Genomic DNA, 23520 nt, shown 5'->3' on the forward strand with positions numbered 1-23520 from the left:
ATACCAGTTATACCCCACGAATACGAGTTTAAGATCAGTTGTACCCCTCTTACATCTGTAATAACCTACTTATACCAGTTGTACCCCACCAATACGAGTTTAATATCAGTTGTACCCCTCTTACATCTGTAATAAGCTACTTAGACCAGTTGTACCCAACCAATATGAATTTAGAACAGTTGTACCCCACTTACATCTGTAATAAGCTACTCATACCAGTTGTACCACACCAATACGAGTTTAAGATCAGTTGTACCCCTCTTACATCTATAATAAGCTACTCATACCAGTTGTACCCCACCAATACGAGTTTAAGTTCAGTTGTACCCTTCTTACATCTGTAATAAGCTACTTATACCAGTTGTACCCCACCAATACGAGTTTAAATTCAGTTGTACCCCTCTTACATCTGTAATAAGCTACTTATACCAGTTGTACCCCACCAATACGAGTTTAAATTCAGTTGTTCCCCTCTTACATCTGTAATAAGCTACTCATATCAGTTATACCCCACAAATACGAGTTTAAGATCAGTTGTACCCCTCTTACATCTGTAATAAGCTACTTATACCAGTTGTACCCCACCAATACGAGTTTAAGATCAGTTGTACCCTTCTTACATCTGTAATAAGCTACTCATACCAGTTATACCCCACGAATACGAGTTTAAGATCAGTTGTACCCCTCTTACATCTGCAATAAGCTACTTATACCAGTTGTACCCCACCAATACGAGTTTAAGATCAGTTGTACCCTTCTTACATCTGTAATAAGCTACTCATACCAGTTGTACCCCACCAATACGAGTTTAAGATCAGTTGTACCCCTCTTACACCAGAGCTAGACCATTCACAGCTTCCATACCAGTGAAGCGCCATTCTACCCCTCTGGCATCAGAAATAGACCAATAGCTCGGTAAACCCGTCTCAAACATGTTGTTTGTGGGAGTTCTCTCTCGTAGTTCTATGATGCCACGGTTAGGCCTGCGCTGTGCCTGGCATTGATCCACGAGATACCAGCGAGAAGTGTGCTTCGATCTCAGTCTGTCACAAACTCGACGTAAACACCGCAACGTGATAAAATGTGAATTACGGCTGATCTTGGAGACTTACTTTTCCCCACCCCCGGGCGAGGAGTGTGTACCGCCCTTCCATGAACTACATATATATGATGCAAGCTGTCCCTATGCACACGCTCACGCGAGTTAATTCCGAACGCTCAGGATATAGACATCCACGGCGTTGGTCCCTCAAAAAGTGCCGGAAGTACCAAATTAACCCGGAGGAGGTACAGGGGCAGGCCGATGAAATGTTGGTGGCTGGGATAAGTTCTGTCAAGGTAGGCCTCTCTCGACGAAATGAACCATTTTATTTGCAGGATTTGGACACGTGTGACACTGGTCAGTTTTGAGGCTGACCAGTTATCTATATTAGAACTAGTTGAACACGATATTTCTTCACAAAATTGTGCAAACTTGAATGCCATAAACTACGATGTACTTGTAGGTACATGCTTTAAGGAAATGGCTTGATACCTTTCGCTGTGAAAGCTCCCCTAAAAACTTTAATTACCAAGAGTTAGATACCAGGACGTATTATGGTATCTACACTAATAGACAACTGAATACTCCCCTTATAGACGCAAGCCAGTTCTTATCAAGGTCCTGAATTTTGCTATCCAATATTTTGTCAGCACAAAAAAAATAACATACTGAATTCTGAAAAACGTAATAGATTTGTTGGATTTGCTTCTGAACATAAGTCCAGAAAGTAGATTTAGGTACTCGGTAGACGGACCACGTCAGAATTCGGCCCGACTCGGATCCTGATTAAGGTTTAGTTGTAGTTTTGTTTTGTTTTAGATTTAAACATCCTTACAATATCCAAGGTCATATGACGAAGGATACTCAGGCAAACATAATGAAGTGTTACCAGGGAAACGCTTCCAACGGTACACAGGGAATCATTACAACGGGAAGCCAGGGAAACATAAAGAAGGGTGTCCAGGGAAGCATAACCACTAATACCAAGGGAAACGTAACGAAGGGTAGCCAGGGAAACTTTAACAAGGGTAACCAGGGAAACTTTACCAAGGGTAGCCAGGGCAACTTTACCAAGGGTAGCCAGGGAAACTTTCTCAAGGGTAACCAGGGAAACTTTACCAAGGGTAGCCATGGAAACTTTACCAAGGGTAGCCAGGGAAACTTTACCAAGGGTAGTCAGGGAAACATAACGAAGGGTAGCCAGGGAAACTTTACAAAGGGTAGCCAGGGAAACATAACGAAGGGTAGCCAGGGAAACTTTACCAATGGTAGCCAAGGAAACATAACGAAGGGTAGCCAGGGAAACTTTACTAAGGGTAGCCAGGAAAACTTTACCAAGGGTAGCCAGGGAAACATAACGAAGGGTAGCCAGAGAAACTTTACCAAGGGTAGCCAGGGGAACATAACGAAGGGGAGCCAGGGAAACTTTATCAATCGTAGCCAGGGAAACATAACGAAGAGTAGCCAGGGAAACATAACGAAAGGTAGCCGGGGAAACTTTACCAGGGGTAGCCAGGGAAACTTTACTAAGGGTGGCCAGGAAAACTTTACCAAGGGTAGCCAAGGAAACATAACGAAGGGTAGCCAGGGAAACTTTACCAAGGGTAGCCAGGGGAACATAACGAAGGGTAGCCAGGGAAACTTTACCAGGGGTAGCCAGGGAAACTTTACCAAGGGTAGCCAGGGAAACATAACGAAGGGTAGCCAGGGAAACTTAACGAAGGGCTTCCAGGGAAACATTACCAATAATACAAAGGGAAACATTACCAAGGGTAGCCAGGAAACTTTACCAAGGGTAGCCAGGGAAACATAACGAACGGTAGCCAGAGAAACTTTACCAAGGGTAGCCAGGGAAACTTTACCAAGGGTAGCCAGGGAAACATAGCGAAGGGTAGCCATGGAAACATAATGAAGGGTAGCCAGAGAAACATAACGAAGGGCTCCCAGGGAAACATTACCAATAATACAAAGGGAAACATTACCAATAATACAAAGGGAAACATTACTACGGGTAGCCAGGGAAACATAACCAATGGCTTCCATGGAAACTTTACCAATAATACAAAGGGAATCGTACCGAAGGGTACCCAGGGAAACTTTACCAAGGGTAGCCAGGGAAACTTTACCAAGGGTAGCCAGGGAAACACGGTCCTTAAGCAGGAATAGGTATATACAGTTGTGGGACCGCACAACGCACCAAAAATAGCGTGCGCACACCGTGCATGCATCGTTCACACACCGTCCGCACATCGTCCACACATGGTGCGCACAACTGTGCGATTTAGCAATCATTCGCCCCGTTGTGCGCTTCTTTCCGCACAACTGTGCGATTTGGTATCATTTGTAGATCAAAATTGCGGAATGTCAAAAATACGGAAGGCTTGTATGCGATAATGTACACTGTGTATATATCTGTAATTTCTCATCACAATAATCAAGATTATACAATTTCACAATGCGTGTTACACAGTATTACAGCGACCGTTAGGCTGTCAAGAATGGGTTTGGCTCCAAGGTAACAGGACAGGTAAATAACAATCCGGAGTTTTACCTGACCAGTGCCTGACACACAGAGCTGCTATGCGATACCGTTTGACCGTAATGAATAGTATTTGTTATTTGCATTCGTTTGCCTATAGCTCCCCTTCACCTGGATTTTCACCCCCGCCCCCGGCCTTACTCGGCGAGTTACGTAAGTGCCCCAGGCGGGGGGAAGGGGGGGGGGACTACGGTCCAGGTACATGTACAAAGTGGTTATGTTTACCTTATACGGGATTGTGTTGTAATTTTACATGCGTCGATTAAGTTTGTTTAAATACACAGAAAACACAATTTCTAAATATAAGAATGTATAGACAGAAAGATAAGTTTATAGATGTTGCTAGAATATCGAATTATACATTGTATGTAAACATCAAGTGTATATGTGTTAACACGAAACCGTATAAATTGTTAAGGCATTCCTCAATTTACACCAACCACGATTGTTATCGCACAACGTCCGTCCATCGTGCGCACAGATGTGCGCAAGCAATGATCGTCCAGCTTTTTATTGTTCGCCCATCGTGCACACACCGTTCACACACCGTTCACACATCGTGCGCACACTGCACATCGTGTAACGTTGTGCGATCCCACAACTGTATGTACGAGAGTAAATTTAAGATAGAGACCACACGTGCATGTTCCGATTGGGCGGCTGATCGATTCTAGGTTTTTCAATGTCCCCTACTCAAGAGACACGGAAGAAAAAAACCAATCTTCAGTGAGCCCAGCATTAGTCGACTCTTACATACGATAACACACGGTTAAATACCGAATACCTTGTCTTTCCCAAAACGTACAGGGGGGGGGGGGGGGGGGGGGGAGGGGGGGGGGTAAGGTAAGATAAGGAAAGGTAAGGTAAGGCGTGTATACTAGCATACTAAACTATTGTATACCTATACTGTACATATAAGGTAAGGCGTGTATACTAGTATACTTAACCATTCCATATCTATACTGTACATATAAGGTAAGGCGTGTATACTAGTATACTAAACCATTCTATATCTATACTGTACACATAAGGTAAGGCGTGTATACTAGTATACTAAACAATCCTGTATATATATATATATGGTTTTACAATATCACAGCAACTCAGTTTCTTCACTTTTTTTAATATTTCTTGAACAGATGGCTCGTGTTGTCTTTGCAATAATAACCAACATCAACTGAACGTGTGTACCTGGTCTTGGGACGCATGGCTGTTACACAGGTTAAAATATAAAGACGTATGATTGTCATTTAATAATGCGTCTATCTTGTACTGACATGGATGTATTTTAAAGCGAATTATGTATAGTCTATCATATTGACATATTGTTATTTTATTATACCTACTGAAGAGTCTGAGTCTGCCCACAGACTTTCCGTTTGGTGTATGAATACATCAGAAAGTTAGTGCGGGAAGTAGGCCCGAAAAGGATAGTATTCTGTTCAGTTCAGGTTTATGGAGGTCATACTTGTAACATTTATCTCAAGGTGTTAATAACCCGATACACCACAACAGACCAAGGTTAAATCTTACAATTAGGTCATTATATAAATATAAATATGTGTGTGTGTACCATATAGTGACGTATATGTTTATTGTACTATACAGTTTGGTGGTATATTATATAGTAACGTGGTTATCTTATATAAATACGTGATGATATTAATATAAAGACGTGTGAATTGTAATGAGGATTATGTATTACTTTGCTGACAGGTGTATCTTATACCATAGTTACGTTTGTGTATTATACAGTGGCGTGTGTGTATTACATGATGACGAGTGTAAACTATAAAGCAACATTTTTATACAGTATAGTGAAGTGTGTATTGAAGAACGTTTGTGATATGTGATGTTATATTAACCACTTTATGATATTACCCTTATGTCAACGATTGTTGATGTCATCTCTATAATAACGTTGTGATAGTAACGTCGGATACTATACTGACCCTTACACGTCCTTAAAAGACCTTAGCTGTTGATAGGACGTTAAACAAAATAAAAACAAACCCCGATACAAACTGTTACTTGACCCAAATTCTATTTAATTCTATTTTTTATGACATTCAATGTTTATACGTGTGTGTATTGCATAGCGGAAGCGTATACACATGTATATGGTGATAAAGCGAGCATTCTGTATTAGCCCTGAATAAAGCTGAAAGCGGTGTAACAGTTATGTCGCTATACGAAATATTAGGTTTTTGGGCATATGCCCCAGGAGTGAGGCCATATAGAAACAGCGTATGATTAAATGTTAGCCGCAAAGAAATACTTAACGATTTATTCGAGAAAAGTGGAAACCCCAGAACGATTAATATATATGCAAAGCGTAGCATATGTTTCTGTGATATACATGCTGATGTTAAACACATATCCTGAACCGTCTCAGATCACGATACAAACACCCACTCCAATGTCCGAGCAATATCTGAGCATTGGTAAGACACGGAAATGCAGAAGATTTGGAAGAATAATTCATGTTTAACCCAGACAGATCCATCAACGTCCGGACAGACCGCCGTGCTCGCTGTATTAAGTCATTGGTGCTGTTTCCTACGTTCGTCTTGCCGGAATCAACTTGTCCGTCCCTTCCTCGGATCTATATATTAAGTTATAGCTTGGTTAATGTGCGTCGACTCCACTTTGATTTTACATTATGAAATAACACTGGTAATAAGTTGGAATTCTGCACTAGGATTGTATGTCCAAATACCATTGTTAGATGTCGGTTAGAGTAAGCTCATCATGCTGGCCATTTTCTTACTATTTACTATATACAGATGCACAAATGTAACAGGAAGTATGGCAAGCCAAGTTGTCATTTACTTAACCAAATTATATAAGATATCTTATATAATAATATAAGATATCTTACATACTTTATGATATATCTTATATACTTTATAAGATATCTTATAAAAAAAATATATGAGATATCTTATATAATTCGGTTATAAGATATCTTATAAAGAACGAGATTGGTTTGAGATAATAACACCCCACACTCGCCAACGAAAACGGATGTGACCTTACAACGGGAGCAGTCATTTTCAAACATTTCTTCTGTGTCGGTCTCGCGAGAGTCTCATCCTTTATAAGATATCTCATATCTTTTATGAGCTATATTATATAATAAATAAGATATATTATAAAGAAAAGTTTATGAGATATCTTTTATCTTTTATGAGATATCTTATAAAGTATATAAGATATCTTATAAAAGATATAAGATATCTCATAAACTTTAAATAAGATATCTTATATGTTTATAAGATATTATATATGTTAATAAGATATCTTCTATAATTTGGTTAAGTCCTGGATCAACATTGCTCCATGGATAAATGACAACTTGGCTTGCCATAAGGAAATATGGGAACATGGTGCATCGGTGGTTGTTTTTTAGTGAATACACATTAACTACAGGGTATATCGTCACAGCTTTGTGATAAGTACGTTTTAATTACAGGGTATATCGTCACAGCTTTGTGATAAGTACACATTAACTACAGGGTATATCGCCACAGCTTTGTGATAAGTACACATTAACTACAGGGTGTATCGTCACAGCTTTGTGATAAGTACGTTTTAATTTCAGGGTATATCGTCACAGCTTTGTGATAAGTACACATTAACTACAGGGTATATCGTCACAGCTTTGTGATAAGTACGTTTTAATTACAGGGTATATCGTCACAGCTTTGTGATAAGTACGTTTTAACTACAGGGTATATTGTCACAAATGTGTGAATACTACGTGATTGTTACTTGGTGCATCGTCACAGTTTTAGTGATTACTACAAATGTACCTGTTATAACTATAGGGTACATCGTCACAGCTTTGTGACAAGTACGTATTAACCACAGAGTACATTGTCATAGCTTTATAATTACTACGTGTTGGGTACACGGTACGCCGTCAAAGCTTTGTGATAAGTGCGTATTAACAACAGTGTGCATTGTCAGAGATTTATAATTACTACGTGATAGGTACACGGTACGTCGTCACAGCTTTGTGATTAACACGTGTGATGATTTACATTTGTCGCAAATATATCGTTTTTAATGTTAAATTTTCTCCCCGCTAAGTATGTATAATATTCCCAATAACTACAGTAATTAATCGTCAGTAACATGGACTGACTGTATGTAACATCCCATAGTCCCTATACACGCCTATAGATGGAGTCGTTAATATATATTCACCATTACACGCCATTGTCACTATATACATAACCAATTGGAATTACACTCATATCAGGTATGAATAGCATAGACAAATTTTCGATTTATATAAGTATTTGAATGCTTTCAGTTGTCATTCGCGCTATTTGGAATTAGCCACTTTTAGTTGGTATTCATATCGACTATGAATGACAACGCATAGCAGTTCAATGTTTATGCAGCGACCCGAGTGCTCCCCTTTATGTTCAAGGGACATCATAGTTCTTCCGTCGGCATACATTGCCATATGTCTGTTCAAATATTTTGGGGTAAATAGAAGATTTCGTTAAATATCATACTACAATATCTCTGGCTGTCGACTCTGTTATGTAATGTAATTGGTCTGTTTTCTCGTGAACGGTTCCCCACAGGGAGGCGTTTTCAATGTGTCGGCTGCTCGTGTTGTGTTTTCGGGAGGCAACATCAGTAGGCCGGCCACGTTGTCGGCCCCACTCATCCCCACTGTCTGACGTAATTTGGTTTACTCCGACATTTCACAGAACTGGTTACACCGACAGTCCGGACAGTCAATGACCACTATCCTCATATTTACAACCGAGCTGACCTCTGTCTGCAAACCAATGACAATCATTGACGCAATTCTCTGTTAATAGATAGCAATAAAGCAATCCGTCTCCAAAATGAGGCATGAGTACCGAGCGGAAGTCCTGTTCCTCTGAATCTCGTGGTTACATGAGAAGCATATTGCGAACAGGAGCTGTGTCTAACGAACAGTTGGTAGAACTTGGATGTGTCTCACGAACAGTTGGTAGAACTTGAGCTGTGTCTCACGAACAGTTGGTAGAACTTGAACTGTCTTTGTTGATAGACGCAACGGCGCAAGCAATTTTGGCACCGAGTAGAAATGAGTTTATTTGCAGCGAGAAAGATACGTTGGGTTCACTACGTCCACATGTCTCTCACTCGTCGTACACTGTACCGTTAGGGGAAAGCATTCATCAAAGTTATCCAAACCCTTTAAACGTCTAAAATAACTATTTCATATCAGGAGAAGTCTAAACATAAATACTTTGATTAATTCTCTGGCTTTTGTGACCAAATGTGACACGAGGGCAAGCACTGCCTGGAGATATGATGTTTTGTTTCCTGGTCATGTGGTGTGGTTAAACCAATCAGACGCAATGTAACATTACATGACGTATATGAATGATCCTGTGCAGCACCAGACGTTCTTTAGTGATATTAAGATTAAGGTACTACAACTCCAGCACAAGGGTTACTAATACACGCACTAAGCACGAGGGTTATGTAGTATAAATATCAAGAACAAGGGTTATCTTGAATAGGGTTCTAGAATGAGGGCTACGTACTAGGGTTACTAATACACGCATCTAGCCATAGGGTTACTTAAATGGATTTCTATCACGATAATATAGATTGCCCAAAAAATGAAAGCGCAAGAGAGTATCGTATAATGGGTTTTGAACACGAGTGCAACAAATATATGCATCTAGCATGAGGGTAATGTAAGAAAAACATCTAGAACGAAGGTTGTGTCATATAGATTTCAAGCACGAGGGTTACATTATATAGGATTCTAGCATGAGGGTAACGTAATTAAGGTTCTTACAACCAGGGTTACGTAACATAGGCTCTAGCACGAGACGTTCCATAACCTTGGTATCCACATGGAACACCAGACATTCTGAGTTCTGGTGATTTTTTAACTATGTCGTGAAATTATAGTCCTGACGTTTTCACTACCGGTAGATGCTATAGTAACGCTGATCGCCATTAGATTTGAGAAAGAAAATAACGTGACGTCACGCTGGACACAATTCCAATATAGAAATAGACATTTCTTCATAAAGAATTGCCTCTGAGTGTTCTACTAAAGATCTGTGTGGTCTTAACAAACTACATTGTGTGAAGTGTCTAGAGCGGGTCTATATAGCTAATCAGAGGATCGGTCATACCCCAATTACACAGTTGTAGCCGCTGCTTGTCTCTTGACGAAAGGTTCTATTGAACCGTACCCATACTTGTAGTGGCCTAAGTAATGGCAAATATATATGATTTTGTTGCGCCGTAATTGTTACTGGTTATATTACAGTTTGTCTACATTTTTTCTAGATAATCGTGATCTACGAGTGAACAGCGTTACCATATGATGCCTAGGTGAAGCGATAAGCATAAGGCACTTACTCCAAGACAGTGGCTAAAGCAGTCGACGCCTTCCCTGATCCGATCTTACGCTATAATGTGCTTGTCTCACACTCTTTCCAGTCTGGTGTGCCCACCGGAAACCAAAAACAGCATCGAGCAGCTCTGACACCACGCAATTTCTAATAACAACGCAGTTTATATTATTGAGAGAAAAAAACCTTTATATATATTTCGGCTCAACTTAATTATTGTATACATGTTAGCTCCAACATTGTAAAACTTTAGCCGATACCTGTTAACGTATGGGGCTTAGAAAATATTTACAATGTTGCGAAAATTCATATGCAATTTTTAAAGCACATTTTGACTTTAGATCTGATACAACTTATGTTATGGTAGATGATTAGATAGGTAGATATCCGCTAATGATTGAATGCAAGTGTAGAGATTATGCATTGACTTAAATTTATGTGTTGTTATTCGATGTCAAAATAAAGTGTACAAGTCAATGTATAATCGAATGAATCAACGCTATAAATACATTATCAAGAAGACATGCATATTTATTTATTTATTTTTTATCAAAATGTCACATAGAAGTTTAGCTCCTAAAATTCGTTCAACAGATACCTATTCCATTGTTGTATTTCGTTCAGTCGGTACAGATCCTCGGGATCGAGGTTGTTCTTTGTGTCTAATACAATAGCGGTGAATATCATCATCAGGTTGTGTGAACACGAACCAATATGATGACTTACACATTTGCATACCACAAACTATAATTGTACGAATCCAAATATAACAGTGATGAAATGGTCGTTTTCTGTGTGTAATGTCCGTGTTCCGTCACATATTTTCTTAGAATAAAAACATTAGAACGTGTTAACTTCACAAGTACGAATAGGCTAAAGGCAAGCCAATACAGAGTGTTCACGTCCGAGACAAAACTAGACAAGAGCCGCTAGAGGGTGCTTACTTCGCAAGTAAGAGTAGGCTAAAACCATTATAGAGAGTGCTTACTTCGCAAGTAAGAGTAGGCTAAAACCATTATAGAGGGTGCTTACTTCGCTAGTACGAGTAAGCTACGGCCATTATAGAGGGTGCTTACTTCGCAAGTAAGAGTAGGCTAAAACCATTATAGAGGGTTCTTACTTCGCTAGTACGAGTAAGCTACGGCCATTATAGAGGGTGTTTACTTCGCTAGTACGAGTAGGCTACATCCATTATAGAGGGTGCTTACTTCGCTAGTACGAGTAGGCTACATCCATTATAGAGGGTGCTTACAACAGAAGAGTAAAGTAAGCTAGCCGCTAGAAGGGGCTTATTCCAGGGGTTATGCTACAATCGTTATAGGACGGTTCGGCTTGACAAGTGGAATTTTCTCACTTCAGAAGACAGAGTAGGCCAAAGACCACCAAATAGTTCTTCATCAACGGTCTATAGAGATAGAGCTTACTATGTATGTTGAAGTTATATTCAAAACTAGATTGATTCTACGCCTCGTTAGACTCTACACAAATGATACATGTACAATACTTCAATCCAAAGGCAAACAAATACGCTCTCCATTCCTATGGCTTTTTCTATTTTAACCCACAAAATACGTATTGCAAACATATCACTATGAATGACATTTCTCGATTGACCATGATGTCATTACCATTTTAGTATTGCTAAGAAAGACGTTATCAATACTCAGTGTGTTCCCTCGCTTACGTTTATTGTCATCAGTATGCGTTGTTTTAGTTAATATTATACATAATGTTATGTCAACAATAAACGGTCTTTTACTAAAGAGATCATTTAAAAGAAACAGAAAAAATGCACGGACGCTATCTTTCTTACTTTAATATGTAACAACTGTTTGAAGTTAACGTTTAGTTTTTGTAAGTATATATTGAACTGCTCTGATATAGAGAAGTTATCGCTAATAACAATGCCAACTAATTACAAGAAAACTAAACACGTTCTATTTCAAATATACTTGACATTCATTTCAGAATAGAAATACCAATGTTTCACATCTACGATGTTATGAAACCCGGTTTCTTACAAACATATCCAAGATCAGCGCAAACGTCTGACGTCAGGACATAAATGGTCCCGAGTAGACATACATGTGTAGATTCGGTTTTATGGTGTTTATTCGCAGTTTGTATATTGTATGTAAATGGCCAATAAAGGCCGAAAGCTGTTTAACGCTTACTTTTAACATGAATTTGCACTTTCGTATGTTTTGTGTACATCTTAATGTTCATTTTTGTAACAGTTGGTGTGTTTCCAAAACACCGGGTTTATTTTTGTCCCTAAACATCGATTGCCCGTAAATAGAGATGACTCACGGAGGTTGGTAGCTCCGACTATGGTTTTATGTTATACTTTGTGGGAGACATACATGTCATACCAAGTAGGTTCTTAAAGATTTTACCTTTTATCTTCCACTCAAAGTTTCGGCTTCGTCCAAACTTGGACAAATGAGAGCCAGAGTGATCTGCTGTCAGCGTCTGCGGCTGTGTGGAGTACACCACGTCTTACTGATAAAGTATACATTTTAGTGAGCTGTATATCACGTCTTACTGATAAAGTATACATTTTAGTGAGCTGTATATTTCCGGTAACACTGTCTGTGGGAGGGTGTGGCATAAGTGCACATCTTCCTATTATGGTCACGTATTGTATTTTCTTTCCAATATTTAGATTTTAGAGATTTTTTGTAAGTAGAATTCATTAAATTATTACAAGGTTTTGCATTATATATCGGAGAACTCTATAGGTATATTAGCAGAAATGTTCTCTGTAATACGTTTGTGTTCTGTGAGAATAGGAAGTGAGTGTTGTTGTTATGCATACGGAGTTCTGAGGGAAAAAATGAAGTGTGGACTATAGTGTATTGCTACTTGTGACAATAGCTGGGTGGTTTACAGACAGATTACAAGATTTTATTCATATTGTTGCACATCAAAAATACATGGATTGACCTGCTGAAATCATATTTAGCGAGCAGTCTATTTCTGTGTGAAAAGAAGGATGCGTTTAGGTGTTTAAGAACACATTAAGTTTTACTGAAGTTTTTATAATATAAGCGAGAAGCTCATTTTCTTTGACAAAGTGTCTGTAAGTGTGTAAATAATCCAACCATTTGTTTACCCAACTTATTTAATGCTTTCTTTATACTGTGACGTCGCAATCAAAATGGTTTTAATATTTATGAAGTATGTAGTCAAATTTTAAAAATGATTTTACTGTTGAGAAATTATCAACTATGTTTTCATCATCCACTCAATATTTCACTCGAATACTAAACGAACTATTTGTCCAATGACAATCAACAGCGCTTTAACATCTCAACTTGGCAGTCCGGAGACATTCCGTATACTGTTAAAATTGGAAATTTTCGCGGTGTAGATATTATCTTGTTTTCTCGTTGATTAAATATGTGCGAGAAAATATCAACACGCGAATATAAATTGATAGAGTAAAGATTATAGAAATATATAGCGCACGTATATAACGATTTCAGAACATTTTCCACAACACGATCAGTTGAAAGAATCTAAACGGAAACATTTCCTCACGCGAGAAGTTCCACTTTTACGGAAATTCCTGGTACGTCCGAAATAGACCAACGTCTCTGCGTGGTGTGTATAACTTTCAACCAATGTAAGAAATAACGGAGATGCATAATTTGTCCAGACAATGAACATATATAGGTGTTGGGGAAAGAGGGGAGGGGATTATGTAAGGAAGCGCCCTGTGTTAGTACATGTACATGTAAACCGTTGAAATCTCAATAGCACGGATTGGTTCCAAAGTCTACATGCAATTGGTGATAAACAAAATATACGTAAAAGTCAAGGATATGTTAGAATCGGAAAGATTGGAACAAATGTGTCTGATTTTGTAAATAGCCCAGAGGAATTGTCAGTTACCGTACTAACTAGGTAATTCCGTCAACCAATCGACGCGGTTTTTACCGGACGCTCTGTAAGCACTATTACGTGGAGACTAAGTGAAGGTCTGATAGATTTTATGTAAAATTTGATTGGTACTATAACGTTTTGTACAAGTCGGTGATTCACCCGCGCTAGGATACAGACACAGATGTAGGCGATCTACAATATGGTGTCCGATGTCCTGAGGTTTATATATATAATGCTGTCATTTGAATGGCGTTCGGCTTCTATTCAATTGTTATATACATGGAGAACTCGGTTTCCTCTTACTTTACCTGTCATGCTTTGCGAAATACCATTTTCTTTATATATGCCAATAAATGTTTTTAAAACGACAGTCAACTGCCCAATATTACATAGAGAAACCTATGTACTGAACTATTTACTCGTATAAACTTACCCCCTTATCTGCTAGTAAGTTTGCTATTTACATGTGATACTGTGTAAGTACGACGATAGACGAAAGGATGGAAGCTGTCGGAAACAGGTCGACGGGATGTTGAACGAATTGGCAGACCTATGTATGTTACACACAAAAAAATGTAGTTAATATAAAAGTTGATAAGAATAATTCCGATGATTGAAACAATTTTTTTAACAGCAATTCTCAAAATATCTCACTCACATATAGCGGACTTGCTATACCCACGGAATTAGATTAATTTGTTATCTAAGTCCGTGCTATACCAGAGCATTTCCGACCTCATGAGAAATAGGTTCTTGTGCACGTAAGATTGTGACACTCATCTGATTATGTAACCTTTGTACCGCATAATGTTATTTTTATTGACAAAATGTTGCTGTTGTATCAGCGTTAATAATGAAATAACACTTACAAATGTACGTACAATAAGCAATGTCTACCTAATTACTATTTTTTTCTCTTATTTTGTGTGTGTTTATGTGTGGGTAAGCCTGAGAGGACCTTGCTGGTAGGGCTTTCCCCAACCCTTGGAAACCTCAGGATTCCCAGGCATTCTAATTATTTTGAATGATATGCTGTTAACGAGATCATTCTTTCTGTATTTAATAAACTAATTCAAGATTTATTAACTTCTCTCTTCATCTCTGTAGTTAACTGATGTATTTATGTGCATTTAAGTATCAATTAATAATTTGATTTGTATTTTGCCTACACTGTACATTTTTGTAACTCTTCAATTTGGAGGAAATAAAGAAATAATAATAGTTATAGCTATAAGCATACCCTCACAGTTGTACAAAATACAGAATTTATTTCTGCTAATGTTTACTACCAGAAACATTACATTCTCTAGAGACGTTGAACATGGAGACATTGCCATCAATGCGCGTTCCGATCTGCATCACCAAGGTCACACAGGTTATGCTATCAAACAAACTTTGTCGATACTTTAAACTGCAGTAATAATATTGAAGAATGATTTAATGACATACGGAAACAAAGCGAGCGCAATCTGTCAAGTATTAGGAGGTAAACCGATTATACTGCAACCAAGACACGTTGTATGGAGGCCCAGTAGAGTGAGCAATCCTTTTGGGAATGGTGTACGGAGGCTGGGATCAGCCAACGTGCATGAGACAACTGATTTCTTTGTACGGGAAAAGATTGATATGGTTTAACATGTGGACCGTTACTGTTCACGGAACTTTGAAATTGTAACGAAGTATAAGTTAGTATGCTGTACAGATTTGGGAGAGTTTGTAAGCGGGACAAGAGAGAGAATCTATTATCAAAACAGATTGGAAAAGAAAAAGGCACAAAGAACACATTTTAATAAAGACATAATAGGAATAAGATTATATGTAAACATGTTCATGACATGTGTAAAGTTTAAGGCTTGGAAGACTATTGATTTAAAAAAAAAAATATCGTGCATAGAGGTCGGGAATTGTGCATCGGATAGGGAGAGAATGGTATGTATAGGAGACCGGGGACAGTCTAACTTATACACACCTGGTCAGATAGTTTATGGAGACATATTTTCCTCGGTATGCAATTAGAAGTACATGTATCATCTACGTTATTTCAAAATGTCTGTAATAAATAGGTTTTGACGAAAATTCTCGATTTCTACAGTTACTGGAATCCATCTTCAACGGCTGTGAAGATAATTTCATACCTGTTAAGGTTTTCGACACAATATTATTTTATTCAAATATGTTTGTAAATCTCTAAATCACACAAAAGATTATTTGCGTGAATATAGATATTTTTGCACCTTACCAAATACATCCAAATAAAACACAATGATTCAAATTACTTTATATTACAAGGATTATGCGGATATATTTACATTTGCATGGCATTGTCACTATATAGCCTCTTTGAAAGCTGTGTCGTTGATGGGACTTTAATTACCATGCATCACGAGACACAATTCTTAGCGTGTTAATAAAACACTGACCGGAACTACAATATCTAATATAAATAAACATGACGGCTGCTGAAATATCGCTGGGCATTGTGAGATTTGACAATGTCATTGTAAATGTATGTGCAAAATAAAAAATAAAATAAAAAAACACTTTTATTACAACGAAAACAAATCCAAGGTCTGCAATATCGTACAAAATGCACATCGGTTGAAATCACCAATGCCGGCAATGGAAACAATTTTAACGCTCGTGCAATTTATCAGAAATATCGTGTGTTACACTGCACTGGTCAACAGGGGTTCGTTACAAATGTCTGAAATACACATATTCTATAGACCTACTGACACATATGTTACAGACCTACTGATATGAGTCACAGCACACATAAACATTTCAGACATTTGTAACGAACCTGTGCTCCGTCGCAAGATCACTCACTTCAAAAGTTATCAGTTTCACGCGTCTCGCATCTACGGTTCCTCAGTTTAATTCTGACGACATGTCAAATAACGAGGCTGTTATAGAATCTACCGACTGTTGTTAGGTTCCCATACAATCAACAAATAAATTCACGCCTGGACTCTTCACAAAAACTTCCAAAAATAACTCCCTCTTGGAGGGCAAGGTCGCATTTACGGTGTTCACTGTATTTGTCCATGCGCGAAATTTGTTCCGGGGGAAAATCGAAACAATTTAAAATATACATATCATACGATTGATACTGAATTGTGGAATGAAATTGAAGTGTTTGTTAAAATTTCAAAGTACTACTTTGTTTGCCAATCAGCACGCGACAATACGCTGTTCAAACTATTGAACGAAATTGTGTGGACTGTCGATAAGGCGGGCATTTTTAATTTTAAATATAAATTGTAAGTTAAAAAAAAGAACATAAGAGGCAGAGAAAACGTAAATATAAGTATTGAACTGTTTTTGTATGGTATTTATGATCTATTTGAATGACACAGCTTTGCAAGCAAACAAATCATAATGCGCTAGCGCGCATTATGTTGTTTGCTTGCAAAGCTGTGTCATTCAAATAGATCATAAATACCATACAAAAACAGTTCAATGCTTAAATAAGGGTGTTGTTTCTTCGTATTGTGTGACGTCATAATAAATGTGACGTTAGGATTACGTCGTTGACTACGACACCATTTCTGTCGACGTCATCAATATTTGGTAGCAACAGGACGTCGCCATTTTTAGTCTTGCTGATGATGGCAAGCATCCGAATGATTGAAGATTTGAAACGTTTTAGCCATGGCTCAGTATGTTATGGCCCCTATGAGAAGGCGAACGTCATTAATGACGGACGATCGGCCATATGCGAGAAGTAATGCATCTGCACTCCATGTTAAAATCAAACTAGATGATGAAGATTTGGGAGAAGATGACAAGTTGGAAGAAGATGAAAGCAATGAGTATGTAAATCTTAACGTTGGTGGTGTTTTGTTTCGTACAAGTCAACGAACGTTATCTAATATATCGGATACGAAATTGTCAAATTTACAAAAGTCAGATCCAAATTACAATGCAGCAAAAGACGAATATTTCTTTGATAGAAATTCTGCAATTTTCCCGTGGATACTTGATTGTTTTCGCCATAGAGAAATGCATATCCCTCGATCATTTTGCGCCGTTGTAGTACAAGACGAACTTTTGTATTGGGGACTGAAAGACAGTCGTTTAAGTGATTGTTGTATGAAGACGTATTTAGATAGCCTTGATGAAATTGCTACCAATGAAATTCTTCTTCGAGAGTTTAATGAAATACCCATGGATGTTTATGCTGTTGAAAGTAGCATCAATGGAAAGTCATCCTGCAGAACAATCATATGGAACTTCATGGACAAACCGCAGTCCTCTCGATGGGCTCAGGTAAGCGGTACTTGCTCTTTTTTCACCATAATTATTTTATTTTTTCAATTTATCAACTATCTGTTATAACAGGCTCATGCACTGTAACGTCACACTGCGAAAATTGACACTATGGCACCATACTTCGAGAATTTTTTAAGCAGATTACGTTTAGTCCGCGAAAATAGACCATACGAACAGGCTTCAATTTTTTCATCAAATCAGCATGCTCAATAATATGCACTCAATAATCAGCATGCTCAATGTACTTAATAAGTATACTCAGTTATCATTTACTAAGTAATCATTTAATTCATTCATCAGTATAGTCAGTATATTCGGCTTTCACTAGGCCTAACGCTACCCCAATAGGTCAGAAAATGGTTCGAATAATACTTTAAAATTAAATCTGTGTAATCTTATGATTCTAAACATTTTCTTCAGGTTGGTATTTACACAACCGATACGATTTGTACATGTGACGTTTCGATGAATAGTACGATATGCACACTGTCACCTAAGGTACAGCACATATCGTACTGTCATCGAAACTTAACATAGAAAATCGTATTGGTTGTGTAAAAAACAACTTCTCATAATAAATCGATGTATGCTTTTATATGAATAAAAATAAGTTTCATAGCTAAATAGGGTCTGCTCATGGCCGACAAACGGACGAAATCTCACTGCGAGTTAGCATTCTGTCTAAAAACAAATTACCTAGAATATTTGTTCCTGTAATTGAACCACCACGAATAGTCTTTGTCAAGAATCAAGACACATTCCAATTACAAGATCTGGATATTTAAATATCACTGAAAAACTGTCGAAATTTTATTAATTTTGATGGTGTGATGTTATGCTCAAATCCCAAACCACGAAATGATATGATGGAACATGTACTTCGTATATCAACAAAGTTTACAATATATTTCAGTATTTAAGTTCTCTATAACTTTATATTTGCCCATTATTACTATCACTCAATAGTGTTTGCTTCTCTCTTGCGTGGTAAACGTTACATACTAATTATAGTAGTATTGTGTAAAATTACAGAATAATCGTAGTAGTAAATCGTAAAGGTTACATAATAATTGTCGTGGTATAGAGCACAGAGCTATGACGAGGATCTAACACTAGGCACTGTTAAAGGCGAAAAAGGCCGCTTCTTTTATAACTTAAAAAAAAAATCCTTTTCTTTACAATCTGACCATACCAAAAGTATTTAATGGAAATAAAGCGCATATGATAAATAATACATGTTTACGTCTATAGGGCCATTATATTTTGTTACACAAATTTAACCTCGATTTCAATATACCTTTGGGAGATGATAACCCGGAAAGTATTTTTCATACAAAATCAAGATTACTACTTATTTGAAAAGAAATAAGTTATACGGTAACGCTTCAGTGTAACGTGAGGATACACAAAATGAAATACATTTTAAAGAGACGTGTTTATATTTCCTATCTAGTTTCTGGGATATCCTTTTTTACTGTAATTGTTATTTCTTTTTTTTATCACCAACGCATGTGTCTATTTATAGAGCTGATTTAGTTGAGTCAGGTTCCCTTGTTTTAGCTGGCCGGGTACCCAAAATGGAACGCCTCATCATATGAGTCCGGTTCTGAAACAATAAACAGCTTCAGATACTTTTCTTCATTTCAAGAACGTTTTGGTACTTTCTGACTTTTAGTCGTTTACTTATTTAAAACATTTATTTGAACAAATATTGTCTATGTTTAGAAATGTGATAGGATATTTATGTTGTCGTACTGTACGCTTTCCCGGTATTTTTATTTTCAGCTGAATTTATGAACAACATTTAAGAGGTAGGCAGATGAAATTTGCCCCACTTGCTTGAAACTACATCAAATTTGATTTAAAAAAGACAACAATCATTTGTGTTGCAAAATAAAAGTGCTCCATCATCTTTATGAAAAGTGTTCCATTTTCGGTACCGTTCCTTTCTGGGTACCCTCACGTTAGCTAGTCCTTTTGAATTTGATCGTTGACGCATATTCTGTAGCTATTTTTACGATATGAAGCTGGATGGGTGTTTGTGTTTCTACAGGTGTGGTCCTATGCCTACTTGACGCTCACGGCCTTGTCTATATTGACTTTCTTCATTGAAACGCTGCCTGAAGGACGGGTGAGGATAACCCACGACAACGGAACTTTTGTAGACACAGACATCAGCAACCATAAGATCAGGCTTCTCGTCACCACCGAACCTCATCCCGCTCTCATGGTCATCGATGTGTTTTGCATGATATTTTTCTCCATAGAGTTCATTGTACGTCTGATCGTCTGTCCCCGGAGGAGGCGACTGATGGGAAGAGCGATGACAGTATTTGACCTTCTTTACCTGATTCCAGTCTGGCTGACCACTACGATCTACTGGATAGACCGTGATTTCTGGCGATATTCCAGTCGTATCTTAGGATTCCTTGTCTTACAAGCGTTCAAGGTGTTGAGAGTGTTTCGTATTTTCCGGGTGATGCAGTACTTCCGGGGCTTGAGGATTCTGTGGCTAGCAGTGAAAGCTAGCGTCCGAGAGCTGATTCTGTTGGCGATGTTCATCTTGTTAGCTATAACCATATTTGCTTGTTTCATCTACTGCGCAGAGATCTTTAACGAGAATAGCTTTGACAACGCTGTAATCGGACTTTGGTGGGCTCTCATTACCATGACTACGGTAGGATATGGCGACTTCTTTCCGGAGAGTTGGCCAGGTTATATTGTTGGCGGTGTATGCGCACTAACCGGCATCATTCTGATCGGAATGCCTGTTCCAATCATTGCCAGTAACTTCCATGCATACTACGGACTGCGGATACCGGTGGAACAGGATAAGGAGGTACCTCAACAAAAGCATATTCCAATACGGAAACGGAAAGTGTCCCCAATCAGACCCGTTTAGCTATTTAGTGTTAATTCCAGTGAACGTGGCAATACATACATCACAAAAATTAAGTTTACCGTTTTATAAGAAAGGTGTGATATGTGTACAGAAGACAAGTTTATGATGTTGTGAATACCATGGCCAGGCCACATGGATACTGTATTGGTATAATTTGGTTTGGAATCATGTCGAATTTTGGTGAATTCATTATCATATGACTTCAGCTATAGATCTTATATTATTTAGTACAGAAATATTCATCGGAGAGTTTGGGGTGGAATTTCAAAACGTTTAAATCGTTTATAACAACAAGCCTTCCTCAACATGGATATATATATATATGCATTTCATGATGTATTACCAGTTGAATTTAGTATTGTCTGTTTGTACAGCTTGTATAAGTGAAGATACCTATAGACCACTGTTGCTCATTTATTGATACTGTAAATGCAAAATTTGTTGTATTTGTGAATCTTACGTTATGTATATGTACATGTAAAGGACACTCTGTCTTGGTCGAGCACTCCATGGTTGACCGTGATTAGTTGAAATTTGTGATACCTGATACTGATTTTATATAAACTGTCGAATTGTAAACACCATATAATAAATGTTGGCTTACACTTCCAATACCGAATGTACGGGATTTTTGTATCTATTATTTTTGGCCTTTGTTCGAATATCGTATACTACTACACCATTTCTATCAAATCTTCTTCGGTGATATCACAAAAGTCAAATTAAATTAATACATAGCTGTGATGATTCTTATTCTATGCCCATGTACTGACGGTTACTATGAACAACACTTACTATCACAGACAGTTATTATCCTGACGGTTACTATTAACAACACTTACTATCACAGACAGTTACAATCACCAACATTTACTATCACATACGGCTATACTCACTGTCGGTTACTATCATCAACGCTTACTATCACAGACAGTTATAACCCCTGACAGTTACTGCCACCAACGCTTAATTTAACATACGGTTATTATCACTGACGGTTACTATCAACAACGTTTACGATAACATACGGGTATTATCACTGACGGTTGCTATCAACAACGCTTACTATCACAGACAGTTATTACCCCTGACAGTTACTGCCACCAACGCTTAATTTAACATACGATTATTATCACTGACGGTTACTATCAACAACGTTTACGATAACATACGGGTATTATCACTGACGGTTGCTATCAACAACGCTTACTATCACAGACAGTTATCACGACTGACGGTTACTATCACCAACATTTACTTTCACATACGGTTATTATGACTGTCGGTTACTATCATCAACGCTTACTATTACAGACAATTATTACCACTGATAGTTACTATCACCAACGCTTACTATCACATACGGTTGTTATCACTGACGGTTAATATCACCAACGTTTACTATCACAAACGGTTATCATGACTGTCGGCTACTATCATCAACGCTTACTATTACTATCACCAACGTTTACTATCACAGACAGTAATTATCACTGACGGTTACTATCACCAACGCTTACTATCACAAACGGTTATCGTGACTTTCGATTACAATCATCAACGCTTACTATCACAGACAGTTGTTACCATTGACGGTTACTATCAACAACGCTTACTATCACAGACAGTTATTACCACTGACGGTTACTATCAACAACGCTTACTATCATATACGGTTATTATCACCGACGGTTACTATCATCAACGTGTATTATCACATACGGTTGTTATCACTGACGTTTACTATCAGTATCACCAACGTTTACTAACACAAACGGTTATCATAACTGTCGGTTACTTTCATCAACGCTTACTATCACAGACAGTAATCAACACTGACGGTTACTATCAACAACGCTTACCATTGCATACGGTTGTTATCACTGACGGTTACTATCGCCAACATTTATGATCACAAACGGTTATTATGACTGTCGGATATTATCATCAACGCTTATTATCACAGACAGTTATTACCATTGACGGTTACTATCACATACGGTTATTATGACTGTCGGTTTTTATCATCAACGCTTTATATCATAGACAGTTATTATCATTAACGGTTGCAGTCAACAACGCTTACTATCACAGACGGTTACTAATAACAACGCTTACAATCACAGACGGTTACTAATAACAACGCTTACTCTCACAGACGGCTATTATGACGGAATGTTACTACCCCCTACGCTTACTATCACTAACAGATATTATCATGGACGGTTGACATAACTGACGCTTACTATCACAGACGGTTATTATCACTGTGTATTATTATCACAGTGTATTATTATCACGGACGCTTGCAATCACCAAAAATGACAGTCTCAAACGGTCATTATCAGACTTTAACTATCACCAACGGTTACTATCACAAACCGTTACTTTCACCATCAGTTCTTATCATGTATGGTTATAATCACCAACGATACGTAGCACATACAGTTACTATCACCAACGGTTGTCATTGTTCACTACATAT

At 37.9% G+C, this 23520-nt stretch overlaps 2 protein-coding genes across 2 annotated transcripts; both read left to right on the forward strand.

Moving 5' to 3' along the window:
• Positions 1–1919: 1919 nt before the first annotated feature.
• On the forward strand, positions 1920–2855 carry LOC110446032 (anti-sigma-I factor RsgI-like). The gene has a single exon (XM_021490976.1). It carries the CDS (start codon positions 1920–1922, stop codon positions 2853–2855), a length of 936 nt encoding a protein of 311 aa, XP_021346651.1.
• Positions 2856–17426: 14571 nt separating this feature from the next.
• Positions 17427–21679, forward strand: LOC110446038 (potassium voltage-gated channel subfamily C member 3-like). Its single transcript, XM_021490989.1, has 2 exons — positions 17427–18130; positions 20187–21679. Exons 1-2 carry the CDS (start codon positions 17513–17515, stop codon positions 21033–21035), a joined length of 1467 nt encoding a protein of 488 aa, XP_021346664.1. The 5' UTR covers positions 17427–17512; the 3' UTR covers positions 21036–21679.
• Positions 21680–23520: the final 1841 nt, after the last annotated feature.

The sequence above is a fragment of the Mizuhopecten yessoensis genome, unplaced genomic scaffold, assembly GCF_002113885.1.
Source record: "Mizuhopecten yessoensis strain PY_sf001 unplaced genomic scaffold, ASM211388v2 scaffold2461, whole genome shotgun sequence".
Taxonomy (NCBI): domain Eukaryota; kingdom Metazoa; phylum Mollusca; class Bivalvia; order Pectinida; family Pectinidae; genus Mizuhopecten; species Mizuhopecten yessoensis.

Coding starts and splice junctions, on each gene's coding strand:
- LOC110446032 (XM_021490976.1), top strand. CDS start 1,920: ATGAAGTGTTACCAGGGAAACGCTTCCAACGGTACACAGGGAATCATT.
- LOC110446038 (XM_021490989.1), top strand. CDS start 17,513: ATGGCTCAGTATGTTATGGCCCCTATGAGAAGGCGAACGTCATTAATG. Junction 18,131..20,186: donor AGTCCTCTCGATGGGCTCAG/GTAAGCGGTACT, acceptor GTGTTTCTACAG/GTGTGGTCCTATGCCTACTT.